Source organism: Polyodon spathula, chromosome 4 (assembly GCF_017654505.1).
Source record: "Polyodon spathula isolate WHYD16114869_AA chromosome 4, ASM1765450v1, whole genome shotgun sequence".
Taxonomy (NCBI): Eukaryota; Metazoa; Chordata; class Actinopteri; order Acipenseriformes; family Polyodontidae; genus Polyodon; species Polyodon spathula.
In genome coordinates, this window is record NC_054537.1 from 58861296 (window position 1) to 58874719 (window position 13424).

The 13424-nt window shown below is 37.6% G+C and overlaps 1 protein-coding gene across 2 annotated transcripts in view; it reads right to left on the reverse strand.

Moving 5' to 3' along the window:
- The window catches only part of LOC121314681, a 38978-nt gene extending 28246 nt beyond the window's left edge, over positions 1-10732 (reverse strand). The window contains exons 1-3 of one of the 2 annotated variants that reach the window (XM_041248182.1): positions 10681-10732; positions 7686-7734; positions 6662-6730 (exon numbers count right to left, since the gene is read on the reverse strand). In XM_041248182.1, the coding sequence (XP_041104116.1) occupies positions 6662-6730; positions 7686-7727 (111 nt within the window). In that variant the 5' untranslated portion in view covers positions 7728-7734; positions 10681-10732. Of the gene's footprint in view, positions 1-6661; positions 6731-7685; positions 7735-10680 lie in introns of those variants that run through there. The other variant, XM_041248183.1, reaches the window with a different exon arrangement.
- Positions 10733-13424: the final 2692 nt, after the last annotated feature.

The following is a 13424-nucleotide window of genomic DNA, read 5'->3' on the forward strand; positions in this document are numbered from 1 at the left end:
TCTTTTGAACTTTAACCATACTTTAAAAAGACGCAACCAGGAAAAAATACATTCTTGTCCGGGGCAAAAAAAAAAAAAATCTATTAAGCTTCTCTGTGCCATTTCTTTGTCAGCAAACAGTAATGTAAAGCAGTCAGTAAGAAAGCCTGAAATGGATTTTAGCAAAACACGCAACCATGCACAGATCACGAGAAAGGGGTGATCCGTCCTCTCCGATCGAAGCAGCTCCCAGGTCCATGTTTTTTTCAGTTGTTCACAGCAGGAATTACAACGCTAAGCAAGAGCGCAGCAACATTCTGAAGCTTGCACCTCACATGCAGCTGTATTACCTGCATGATAAAAACACACACACACACATATATATATATATATATATATATATATATATATATATATATATATATATATATACACACACACACACACACACATTTTTGGGGGCGGGGGGCATCAGACGGAAAGACGCACCTCCCCAGGACACAAACAACTGCAAACCTGAGAGTCCTAACAAACCATGCTTGCCTAAAGGACGCAGGTACCCGTGTCCCCGAGAGCCTTGTACAAGCAAGCTTGCAAATTGAGAATATTCAGTTTGTTTAAACAATAATGATTTACTCGTACAACATGACAAAACAAACAACGATAGCATTCGGGTAATTCATTAAAGCAACTGCCACAGTATAAAACATAAGAGATTCTCTTAAAAACCATTAGCAATAAAACAAAGTTACCTGTAAGTGGTCCTAGGCAAGGGCCTTCCCTAGTTCTCCATAAACTAAACAAACATTAAGTTGTGCTTCTTAAGCAATTCTTCATTCCTGAAATAACTGATTCCATATCTAAATATATTTTCCACTAGTGTGTGAAAAAGCAACTTCTGTAGTACTATTTATTACCTGCAAGACATTCTCCTAAAATGACTTGGCAAGGAATACTTACAACAAATTAAAATGGCAACTCTTTCATAGTTCCCAAGGATAAACCAAATTGTACTGGATACAGTCAGCTTAATAAAAGAAGTATCTTAATTATTTCTAGAACTGCTTTTTAAGCTGACATTTATACAGCAAGATATTTGTTCCCACATAGTTGTTATCACATCAATTTCAACTCTATCATGGCTCATCTCTCCTTTTAGTAGTGCTGGGACAATGCATCAATTTGTTAGAATAACCATCAATGGATAAAATAACCATCGATGGTTGAAAAAAAAAAAAAAATTAATCGGTTAATTAATAGGACTGTTTATCAGGACCAGCAAAATGTAAATCTACACTCTTATTCCTTACCTTTCCTTTGGTTCCTTTAAATAATAATAATTTAAAAAAAATTACAGCACGTATGTTTTCAGAGTAAGCATGCCAAAAGAAAACCCTAGAGATGAGACTAGAGGTAGGCTGCATTTCAGGATCAGATTTTGCTAGCTAAACTGTCGATTTAATGTAATTTTAAATCATGCTGTCAGATGTTTGGAAGTTTTTTTTAAAAAAGAACAAAATATAAAAGGTAAAATGCTCTGTTTGTGGAGTTCTAATGAGCTTCTGTGGCAATACCACCAACCTGCGGGATCATTTAGTAAGACAACACCCAACAAAACACGATAGCAGCAACTGTGACAGCTTATTTTGGAAAAAAAGCTGATCCAAAAAACATCAGAGCAAAAGAAATCACAGACCTGACAGTGGATGTTGTCACACAAGATATCAGACCAGTTAGTACAGTAGAGGGAGCTGCGTTTAAAAATATGATTGCGAATCTTGCTCCGGGCTATGAAATGCCCTGTCGAAAGACAATCTCCAAATTCATTACTCTGGATCAAGAACGTGCAAAGGAAAAGCTTAGACAGGATTTAAGTCACTAGTGTAATTCAATGTCCATCACTACCGATGTATGGATGTATGCCACGAGAAGTATTTTTAACAGTCACCTGCCATTACATTAAGCAAAACTGGGAACTCCAGTCAAAAGTATTGTGACATGAAAATTACAGGGTCACACAGCTGTGATTTTAGCAGAAGCAATCAATCAGATAAACACAGAGTTTGAAGTGGCTACAAAAGTAATAGTTTGTGTTCATGACAACGCAGCCAACGTGTGCAGAGCAATGTCTTTGCTTCCTGCAAGCGAGCTTGCTGTGTTACTTTTTGGTAGCGTGGCAAGAGTGAGCTGTGCAGAGCACAATATAAATCTCTGCATTTAGAAAAGCTTGGAGGAGGTATGACAAGTCCATACATTAGTGGCAGCAGGAAGGAGAATGGATGCACATTAATACAGGATGTACAAACAAGGTGGAACACAGCTTATTATATGTTTGAAAGCTTTCTTGAATTAAAATGGCCAGTAATTGCTGTTTTGTCAAACCCAGACTTGACCAAAAAGTCTGATGCAGCTATTTTAGATCTCATGACTGAGCAGTGGAAGCTAATGGCTGAGATATACCTCTACTAGAGCCATTTGAACTGGTTACAGTACTTTTGAGTGCAGAGAAAAACATTACAGCTAGTTCTTTGTACCCACTTGCAACAGGGATAAAGCACAGACTGACTGAAGTTCCCGATGAAGGGGAGACACTGTCTTCTTCAAATTCAACTGATTTGCTAATTCCAGGTTACACAGAGTTTGAGACAAGCTAGTGTGTAATTTGTCTCAGCGATTTTGTTTACATCAGATGAATGACCCAAACAATGAGGTGATGCCACTGCTTTGTGTCATTTCTTGATCCCACAATTTCCCCATCTGGATTTCCTATCCAAACAGGCCAAAGCCTGCGTGTCTTAAACATTGTCTTCCAAACTACAAAGTTTGGTGGAGGACAATCTGGAAAATGATGGAAACCGTGCCTGTATAAGTGAGTGCAGCACAGAGGACTTCCTTGTTAAAAAGAAAACGAAGACCGAACAAGCAATGGAATTGTTACTTCATGGACAGCAACAAACACGCACTACTTCCAAGGAAACCTTAACACAACAAGAGATGACGATTTATGCTTCTGAAACTCTATTAAACATCAGCAAAGATCCCCTGATTTGGTATGGGAAAATAACCAGACACGCTTTCCCAACCTATCAGCCTTGGTAAAGAGCATGCTAAGTATCCCAGCAACATCAGTCCAGAGCAAGCATGTGTTCAGCAAAGCAGGGATGCTTGTGAACAAACTCTGTTCTTTGAAACAGGAGAATGCGGATGCCATAATATTTCTGAATAAAAACAGAAAATAAGCTCTGGAGAGCACGGACTTTGTTACGTCGTAGTTGTACATAGTTATTCTTGTGTTCCCTGTTGGGAGGTTTTTTTTTTTTTTTCTAATCCGGTTGCTGTCAAGACACCTTACGGTAAGACAGTAATATTTGTAATGTTGTATTAACTTTGTGGGGAACCTCGCCGACAATGTGACTAAACATAAATACTTAGAAATGTGTAGTTTTAAGTTCGACTGGAGAAACGTTTACTTTTTGTGATTAGAGTTGATGAAAATATATGTACTTATTATTTACATGTTTCTTTTGCGTTATGAAAAAACGATTCATTGGGTCTTTATGAAAACGATGCATCGATACTAAAAAAAAAAAAAAAAAAAAAAAAAAAAAAAAACACCATCGTCCCAGCCCTACCTTTTAGGTAACCCTAATAAGCATTAACCTTATTTAATACTTGTGCAGTTTCCATTGTGTAGTTAGCATCCTCTTTGGTACAGCAGTACAGACTTCTTAAAGCAAAAAGACATAGTTCCTCTTGGGTTGCTGTGTTACAACTAAACAGCTTGGAAGCCATTTTGAAGACTAATTGTATGGCTGAAGCAGGGTTGGGTTCTAGGACTGTGACCATGTAAACACGATAAAACAACGGACTTCGTTTTGATGACAGGGCCACCGTACTTTGCAGTACTGGCTTGAAATGCATATCATTGGCAACTGTGTTTTGTACATTATTTTCATCCCACAGAGTTTTGCAACTGCTAATTCAGAGGAACTTATTGCTTACTTGGTAGATACACCGCATCTTGTCTCTAACCACATAACAACAGTATGTCAGGATATCATTAAAACGATTGTGAAGAATGGCATTGATTTCAACTGTCTGCCTTTGCAGTAATATACAATGTAACATAGGTCTATGCTTAGTCGTAGAAGATGTTTATTTTTTTGGCTGATAGGCTCCAGTGCCATACAGTATGTTATATCATTTAATAATAACCTGATGGTATCTGTGATTTTAAAACTTCATAAAAAATTATGTATACATACTACCAGAAATGTATAGTGTGTATAAGAAAAACACAAAAGCTTTGGTTTTGTCATTTCAGGTTTGTAGTTAAGGTTTCTCCAGTGTAATATTTTGGGATTAAAGGCAGCAAAATAGGCTATGGGAATTACACAGTCATTGTAATTAACGTGTCAACGTATGTTTTAAAGGTTTACAAAACTCGAAAATGTTGCTGAATAGGTCATTCAAGGTTGTTTTTAAAAAATCAATTTTGTCTGCTTTTTTCTGCAGCCAACACTGACCATTTTAAACAACTCCTGTTTTCTGCAATATAAGCAGATACTATTTCATGAACTAAATTTATCAGGTAAGCTTTTTTTTCCTTTATTATCAATAGTAAGGGAATGAATAACTTATTTATAAATATTTATTTTGAGAATATGAAATCAAGAGTAGTGCCCATTATTGCTTAGAAAGACCCTGAGAATAAACATGTATTATGTCATTGCAATCACTCAATGTCTTGTAATTTGCCCAAACATGAATATTTTTCAACAAAACTTTAAGAGGTATTGGAAGGTCCCTTTGGTCATAGAATAACACATGTTTATACATGTACCTCCAAGTAGAATACACAATAATAAAAAATAGATAACATTTAAAAAAACATATTTGAAAAAAAAAGTTTGTATGGTTCCTGAAGTTCTTTATAATGTTCCCCCGAGTGTTCTGAAAAAAGGGACACCATTTCCAAGATGCTACTGTAAAAAACAGAATTTTAGTTGATTTTTATATGAAGAGAGTTAAATGCTGCCCTGTAACACCTGCAAGTCGTCTTGGATAAAGGCGTCTGCTAAATAAATAAATAGGGGCATAAAGTTGTCGTGACTCAGGCAGGGGCGAAATTATAGGTATTATTGCAAAGGGAGTATTTTTAACATTAGGAAACAAAATCACGTTTACAATTAGGCATGCAATTCAAAGGTAGAGCACAGCACAGTCACGATATAGAATCAAGAAGTGATGTTAACATATTTACTGACTGGTAAAATACAAGTCAAAGCTGCTGCAGTATGTCCACTGTTTTGTCATTTCAAATGTTTTCACAAAACAAACATTTCAACTTTAAAGCTCCAGTGTCCAATGCAAAAGCATGAAAACCCACACTTGCAGGTAAAAAAGTCGCTACATTTAAAACTAAAATAAAGGGCTTTACATAATCTCTGCAAGTAAGACATTGCAGTGTCCACTGTGAAAACCCAACATAAAATAAATTAACATCCAAAGTAGCACCATAGCATTAAAATGTTCAATACAAAAAATGGTGCACGAGTTACAAGCTATTGCAGTGTCTTAAAAAATAAATAAATAAATAAATAAATAAATCTGGATTGTAGTGTCACAACAGGAAAGCGTAACCAAATCAGAATGCGGATTCTGTATCGTCTGATCCAAAACCAAACTCCACGTCTTCGTTATCTAAGCCGAAGATAACCCTAACCCTAATCGTGAATTATTCAGTGCACAGAGCAACTACTTCCAGGCATTTTCTTCTATTCACGTGAGCTGCGGTATTCCCCCTCAGGCATTATTTGCGTATGGTTATTAAAAAACGGAAATGTGACTTACAGCTAAAAGTAGGGGTGGGGAGATTGTTCAAACCGGGGGGTTGACCTGGCAGAATTCGGTAATATATTTTGACTAAGGCCATAAATGTTCGGGACAGTCCCAATGTCCTAGTAAATGTCCCGCGTCCCGATGTACAGGAAGAATGTCCTGATATTTACCCATTAAAAAAAAAAAAAAAAAAATTATTCTGCACAGGAGAGTTAGTGAAAACCACACACTGTGCTCTTCATGCAGCTGACACATCTACTGATCACTAACTTATACAAAAGGTAGAAAGCTTCATTATGTTTCTTTTTACTGTCATGATGGTTGTGTGGTGTTGAGTTGGGTCTATAATTCGTGTTTTTTGCGTGACCCCTCCCACATGTATGCTGCATATTAGGCATAAAGGAATGTATGTCCCAGTTTTCTATATGGCTCACTGTACAGGGCTGTTGCAGTCAAAAAGAGGGGTATATAAAATTTCCAATTCAAAATAGCAGATGTTTCACAGTAACAGTTGCAAATAGAGATATAGGTCTGAAAAGTCAATTTTTGTTAAACTTTCAATATTAAACATTATATATCTCCCTGTTTCAACAAATCTTCAGTTCACCACAATAAGTTGGAGGACCCTGAAATGCTCAACTTTGATTCTTGTTGTTAACTGTGTTTTGGAAAAATTCAAGTTTGAAATATTGCTCCTTTCATTTTTTGGAGTATTGTATATAAAATTATCACGTCTGCAAGCAAATTAAGAAGGAATAAATCTCCAGTAGTTGCAGTGTTAACATTCCCCTCAATACAATTGCACGGACAATAGTATTTTCATATTTTCATACACACTTACCAATTTGTGTTTCCGTCCTGCCTTATGATGCTTTAAATCAGCACTGCTTGTACATGTCACCTTGCAAGTCTAAAACAAAAAGGATACCACTGAAAAATGTACAACATTAACACCATCTTGAACCTTTTTTCTAGTTGTTAAAAAGCACACTCACACAAGAGAAAACAAAAATGGGTGCCAAGCAGACCTTGTACAGTACAAGTGTTTAATTGCAGCTACCAAAAGGTACCTGCTTTGCACTTCTATTTGCTACACTAGTCTTCCGTGTACAGTTTTCAAAGAAACACACGTTATAGCAAACATGTATTTCCATTTAAAACATGACACTCTGTACTTTAACATAAAAAAGTTATCAGTTCCTATGCCTTTTTCTCCGGGTATATGTTACACTTGCACTTCCTGGGTAATTTCACCTCACCAGTATCTTCTCAGTCAAAGCAAGTTACTGGCTGAAAACATGTCAGTCAATAAATGAAGCAACTGGTTGGCTAATGGCAGTAAATAAGCCAGTGAAGGGTTGGGGACAATTCACCCTCCAGATGAAATGACCAAGAAAGTGCAACACCAGCCAAAAGCATGGCTTGCAAACTAGATCTCTTTACCCAAATCTACTACCAGATATCACGATGCACAATAAAAACACACGTTCACTATAACACGTGTTTGTCTTTCAAAGTTGGAGATTTAAGACTAATACAATGAATGTAAACACACAACCAGTACGAGTTATGGAATTAGTTTGTTAGCCACAATCACTTTAATTACTGTACACCAAAGCAACCAATGCTGAAAGTGAGTTTTTCCCAGCAGGCAAACAAAGTCCATGGCATGTATTTAATCTCATTATCTAAAATAATGGTGTGATTTTGGAACACATTTTTATGCTGAGTCAGACAGTTCAATCTGAAAACTGAATATTGCAGTTTACATGTTTCTTTCTATATATGCTTTTTTCTGTTGCTGAAATAAACTGATGCAGGCACGGCTGCTCAAAAAGACAATTTTAATAAAAAATTAAACTCACTTCACAAAAATGTATCTGTGGGGGTTCACTGCCATTATCCATTTTGGATCTGCAAAATAACAGAAGAAAAGAAGCAACATAAATCAAACTTTACTTTTATGTAAAAAAGACAAGTGGACTAAATTTGACCATTTAGTTTTTGCATCATTTTAATCTCAAAATCCATAGCATGTTTGTAAACTGAATCTTAATAAACATGCTGCTTAAAAAAACCGTTAATACAACTCACATTAACTTCTTATCTTGGCTTAATTCAAAATATACCTGTTTTTAAATGGACCCACAAAATCTCTCCTTATCCCAGTGACAACAGGTAGTTAATTACATTTTTATTATATCTACTCACTTCGAATAAAATAATAATACATGTTTAATTTTCCTGCAGTGTAGTTAATGTGCAACAATAATCACCAAACTTCCGTTTTCAACTTAGGGTGACCACTGAAAATAAATGTACTACCGGTGTAACATCAGAAAAACGCATCCCGGTAGCATTTTCTAACATTGTTCTACATCAAATGTTGCATCACAGTCAGAAAATGGTTCTGCTATGGAGGGTTCATTCATAGACATTACAACGTTTACATGGACTTACGCTCCCCCTACGAACAGCAAAGCACTTACATGTAACGTTCAAAACATTATAACTGTATGCAGTTATTTTCTGAAAATGTTAGCGATTTTTGTTTTTAAGAGCTGAAGCAGCAAAACAAGGTAGTTGCTACACAACTCAAACGTTAATGATCAACAGAAAAAAACTTTTGACTTCTCAGACAAATCAACTAATTAACCCAGTTTAAAAATATCTATACATTATTTTGCTAAATAGTATAAAAAAAAAAAAAAAAGAAAAAAAAAAAAGTCAGTCACTTAGCAGTCAAGTGTCATGAGCTCCAGAGGATGCCCGAGACAGACAGGCGTGGCATGGCACCTCTGGATATTTTCACGGTGCAGTACCGCTAGTCTGCACCCAGACACACAGGAACGGTATGCACTACGCCACTGACTTTTCTTACAATATAGAAAAATGGAATGGCAGTTGTCAGTACCACACCATAGGCTATGCACTCGAATATAATTTACATTTTGGCTAAAAGTTTTACATCACCTATAAGAATATTAGGATATATATATATATATATATATATATATATATATATATATATATATATATATATATATATATATATATATATATATTATATATATATGAACATAATTTCGATATTTTATCTAACATCATGCAATCTAAGAAACTACTAAATGCTACCTCAAAAGTCTACTGGAAACTACAATAGTAGTAGAGTATTTCATGCTTGATTTCAAATGTCAAATTTTTTAATTTTTGGAAAACTACAAGCGACATTTAATTTCAATATGTCAACGTAACATTGTTTGCCTATAGGGTGTGATGCAAGACTTTTGGCCATAGCTGTAATGCCCCCCCCCCATATAATCTACTAAATAAAAACACTGGTTTGTTTTTCAAAGTTTTTTTTCTGTCCTCTATATGCAGGTGTATGAAATGCTTAGCAGTGCAAAGCTAAACCACGCCCCATTAAATACCCAAATACACACCTAATTACTAAATTTGTATAATCACACACTTCCATTGATTACAATATTTCAATTGAAGTGTTCAAATCTGTGACATCTTTTCAAAGTACCAATAGCACTTGCCGGCATCTGTGTGAATGCATGCATATTATTAACATTACTTACAGAAATGTTTTATGAAATTCCTAACATGACTTACAAATATTGTAATATACTATATATATATATATATATATATATATATATATATATATATAAGAACATAAGAAAGTTTACAAACGAGAGGAGGCCATTCGGCCCATCTTGCTCGTTTGGTTGTTAGTAGCTTATTGATCCCAAAATCTCATCAAGCAGCTTCTTGAAGGATCCCAGGGTGTCAGCTTCAACAAACATTATATATATATATATATATATATATATATATATATATATATATATATATATATATATATATATATACATACATATATATTACATATATATATACACATACATTATATATATATATATATATATATATATATATATATATATATATATATATATACACACACACTCTGCATGTTTTGTGTCGTAATGATTTTACAACGTATGACTGTTTCCCAAAGTATAGTTATCTAAAGCAATGTAGAAGCAATCTACATAGACTGATGTCTAGCACTGTGATGGAGAATGCTATGCTATTGTAATTAATACCAGTAAATACACTTGGAGGATCTGTTTCTCCATTATTGAGCTTTATTAATGTTTTGATATAGTCTATTAATGTATTTTGAGCAGAGTTCATGGGCTGGATTCCAGCTGTACAGTAACTGCAAAAATTAGTCAGACAGTGCTAATTTTTTTTTAATCTTTCATATTGAATGTGAATGTTGCAAAGAAAAAGCTACTTATTTGTTTTCTATTGGATAGTTCCAAGTCACCTTGAATAAAAGCATCAGCTCACTGAATAAATAATAATCATAATTCTAATTTAGTATATATTCAGGCAACTTGTAAAGGACATACAAACACTTTCTCCTATAACAAAATATAAGTTTGTATTAAATTTTAAATCAAGTTCCCTTTTTTTTCTACAAATACCGTTTGTTTTTGCAGGCAGTCTCCCTCAGTCCTTACCCACACATAAACTGCTTGAGAACGCTATGCAATACAATCGCATATTTTCTTTACTTCTTGTCAAATGTAACAACTAACATCAAAAACGAATTAAACACACTTGTATGTTATATAAATCAATTTGGTTATATTAACAATATTACTAGGATGCCCCTGATATGAACAGATTAATTATAATACCCCCTCCCGTTCTCATAGATATACTGTATGTTTACATCCCAGCAGGCCCCGTTCCCCGTATACAAATCATCCAACTAATCAAAATTGTTAAACTAACTACATTTTCCTGATATTGGGACCTTCCAGATAAATCTCTTACCAGAAACGGAAAACAGCGTTTTTTTTTTTGTTTTTTTTTTGTTTGTTTTTTGCAGGCAGTCTCCCTCACAGCACCACTGCACAATCAGGTCTAATGTATGAGCGCAACATCTAGCGCACCTGCTGTTGCCCCCAAGTGGCTGGAGGCCGTCATATTCTCTCATGTCATTACAGTTTCAGGTTACTTTTCTCCCTGGGACCAGTACTCACTATAATAACCACAGCATATACCTGTACTCTATTGCTGCGTGTCTATTCTAAGGTCCCTACACAAAGCAGCGGCGCGACCACAACATAAAATGCATAAACTTACTTGAAATTACAATCATTTATTTATTTATTTATTTGCCATGGACAACATACAATTTTTAACATTTATGACATGTCATAGGATGTATTGCACCCAGATTTAGCTATGAGCTAATTTCAGCTGACAGCATTGCAGACTCTGCCCAGACTTGATTGAATAATTAACAAGCAATTGAGTCCCGGCACAGCTGCATAAAAGAGGCATCTCACTCGGGGTTTGGTGGAACGTAAGTGAAAGAGATCTATAAATTACACAAATAACAATTGCTACTCATACTGGTTTTATACCAGCACAATACTTGTTCGTTGGGTTCACTTAGTGTATGCTTGTAGTACTTGCCTGTGTTGAGCCATTCATTTCGTGGTCTGACGTCACCCACAAGCCACAGGACGATAACACCAGCGAACTACAGTGGCATGTTCTTTTTCTCCAGCCTGTCAGATTCCATGTACTTCTTTTATCTAGTTATGCTCTGAGCACACTTTTAAACTCAGTGGGAGACATTTAAGGAGGACACAGAGATGTTTTGGACTCCTCTAAGTGGATTGTTCGCACATTGGCTTACAAAACATCCAGACGACTTTTAAGTAATCAAGAAAATCACACAGATTCATTCAGATTTGACGTTTTAACGAATCAGAGCAGTATTAGAACTTTATTATATGCATAAAAATGGATTGAGCGGTTACAGACCATGTTGAATCCCAGCTAAATAGGCAATCTGGGCGATCCAGTGCCTTACAGATTCAACAGCATTAACACTTCAATGCAGTTATGTTTCTCAGATGTTTTGACCTTAGGCCAGCCATGCAAAACACTAAAGCACCCACCGCTAAATCCTAAAGCACCCAATATATCACTCTCTAAAGCTAAACTATAATTCCTATACCTTATAGCAATGCTTTAATGTACAGTACACCCTCGCTATAACACCCTTCATTATAACGAACCTTCGGCTATAACAAACCTGGCCCTTGGACCCCAAATAACAAATAATTTAAAAAGATCATATGAACACACACTGTCAACATGAGCAGGCAGGTGAGCTGGTGAGTCGGTTGGCTGTTGAGCAGGCATGCAAGCTAGTGAGCAGTAGTGGCTGATGAGCAGGCAGCGATCTCACCAGGTCACCTGCCTGCTCAACAGCCCCGGATCATCAGCTCACTGCCAGCTCACCAGCTCACCGCCTGCTCACCAGCTCACCGCCTGCTTATCAGCCGCTCTGGCTCGCCAGATCGCCGCCTGCCCATCAACACAATGGCTTGACCGCTCACCAGCCAGTCCAACAACTCGCCAGTACCACCACCCAGCTGCCCTCCTGCGTGCCGGTCCAACAGCCCCCTTGACTTAGGGCCGAAGCTATGGAGGATCTTAAACTGTGCAGCACGGAGGGGCTCGACAGTAAGCAGTGCCACTCTAGGAAGGCTCCTCGTGGAGTATGAGACCTGTTTTGCCTGAAGTCCAAAGGACTGCACACGGACTGGGCTGGTCCAGCACCACATCACCATGGGAGATGCACCGCCTAGCAACAAGCGTGCTTGTGGCTTCCGCTGGCCAAGAGAGAAGCCGCGGAGGGCATCATCCAGGAGATGGCAGCCATTCGAGAGCCCCTGGGCAGCTCCCATAGTGCTCTCGCCAAAGGAGGACTACCCCGCTCTGGCGGGCCCTGACTACGTGCACGACCTCAAAGACCATCTGGACCAGGCCAACCAATTTGCTCGGGAGTGGCTAGCATGCAGAAGTGAGCCTATGATGTGTGGAGCAGGGGACGGGACTTTCAGCCAGGTGAACATGTCTGGATGCTCTGCCTCCAGTGTAAGAAGAGACTGTGCCCTAAACTGACCAGCCAGTGAGAGGGGCCCTGTGAGGTTCTTTTCCGAGGTGGTGTATCAGGTCCAGCTTCGGACTTGGGTGCAGAAGGTGGTCCTCCACCAGGACCAGCTTGCCCCCTATCAGCTGGGGGTTGACCAAGGAGGGGCCACCCCACAGGGCCGCTGTCGTCGGAGTGGGAAACCCTGTCAGGCCCCAAGGAGGCTAAAGGGCAGTTTCCTGGGTTAGGACAGTGGTGTGTGTGTGCGTGCAGGGGGTTGCATGGTGTGTGTGTGTGTGTGTGTGCGTACAGGGGGTTGAATGGTGTGTGTGTGCGTGCAGGGTAAGGGGGAGGGGGCGTTAGGAGATATAAGGGGGTGCGTGGAAAAGACCAGGAGATTGGGGGAGACAAGAGTGAGATAGATAGAGCAGAAAAGGGGTAGGGTAAAGAAAGACTGTAGAAAGTATGACTAATCAATATATTTTCATTTTCAGCTCCCAGTTCCCTTCCCTTACTTTATCATTGTATTTTATTGAGTATATGTGTGTAAAAATAAACAGCTTGAGCCTTCAACTCCACCATGGCCTCAGTCTCATCTCTGTCCCAAGAACCCAAAAAACATTAC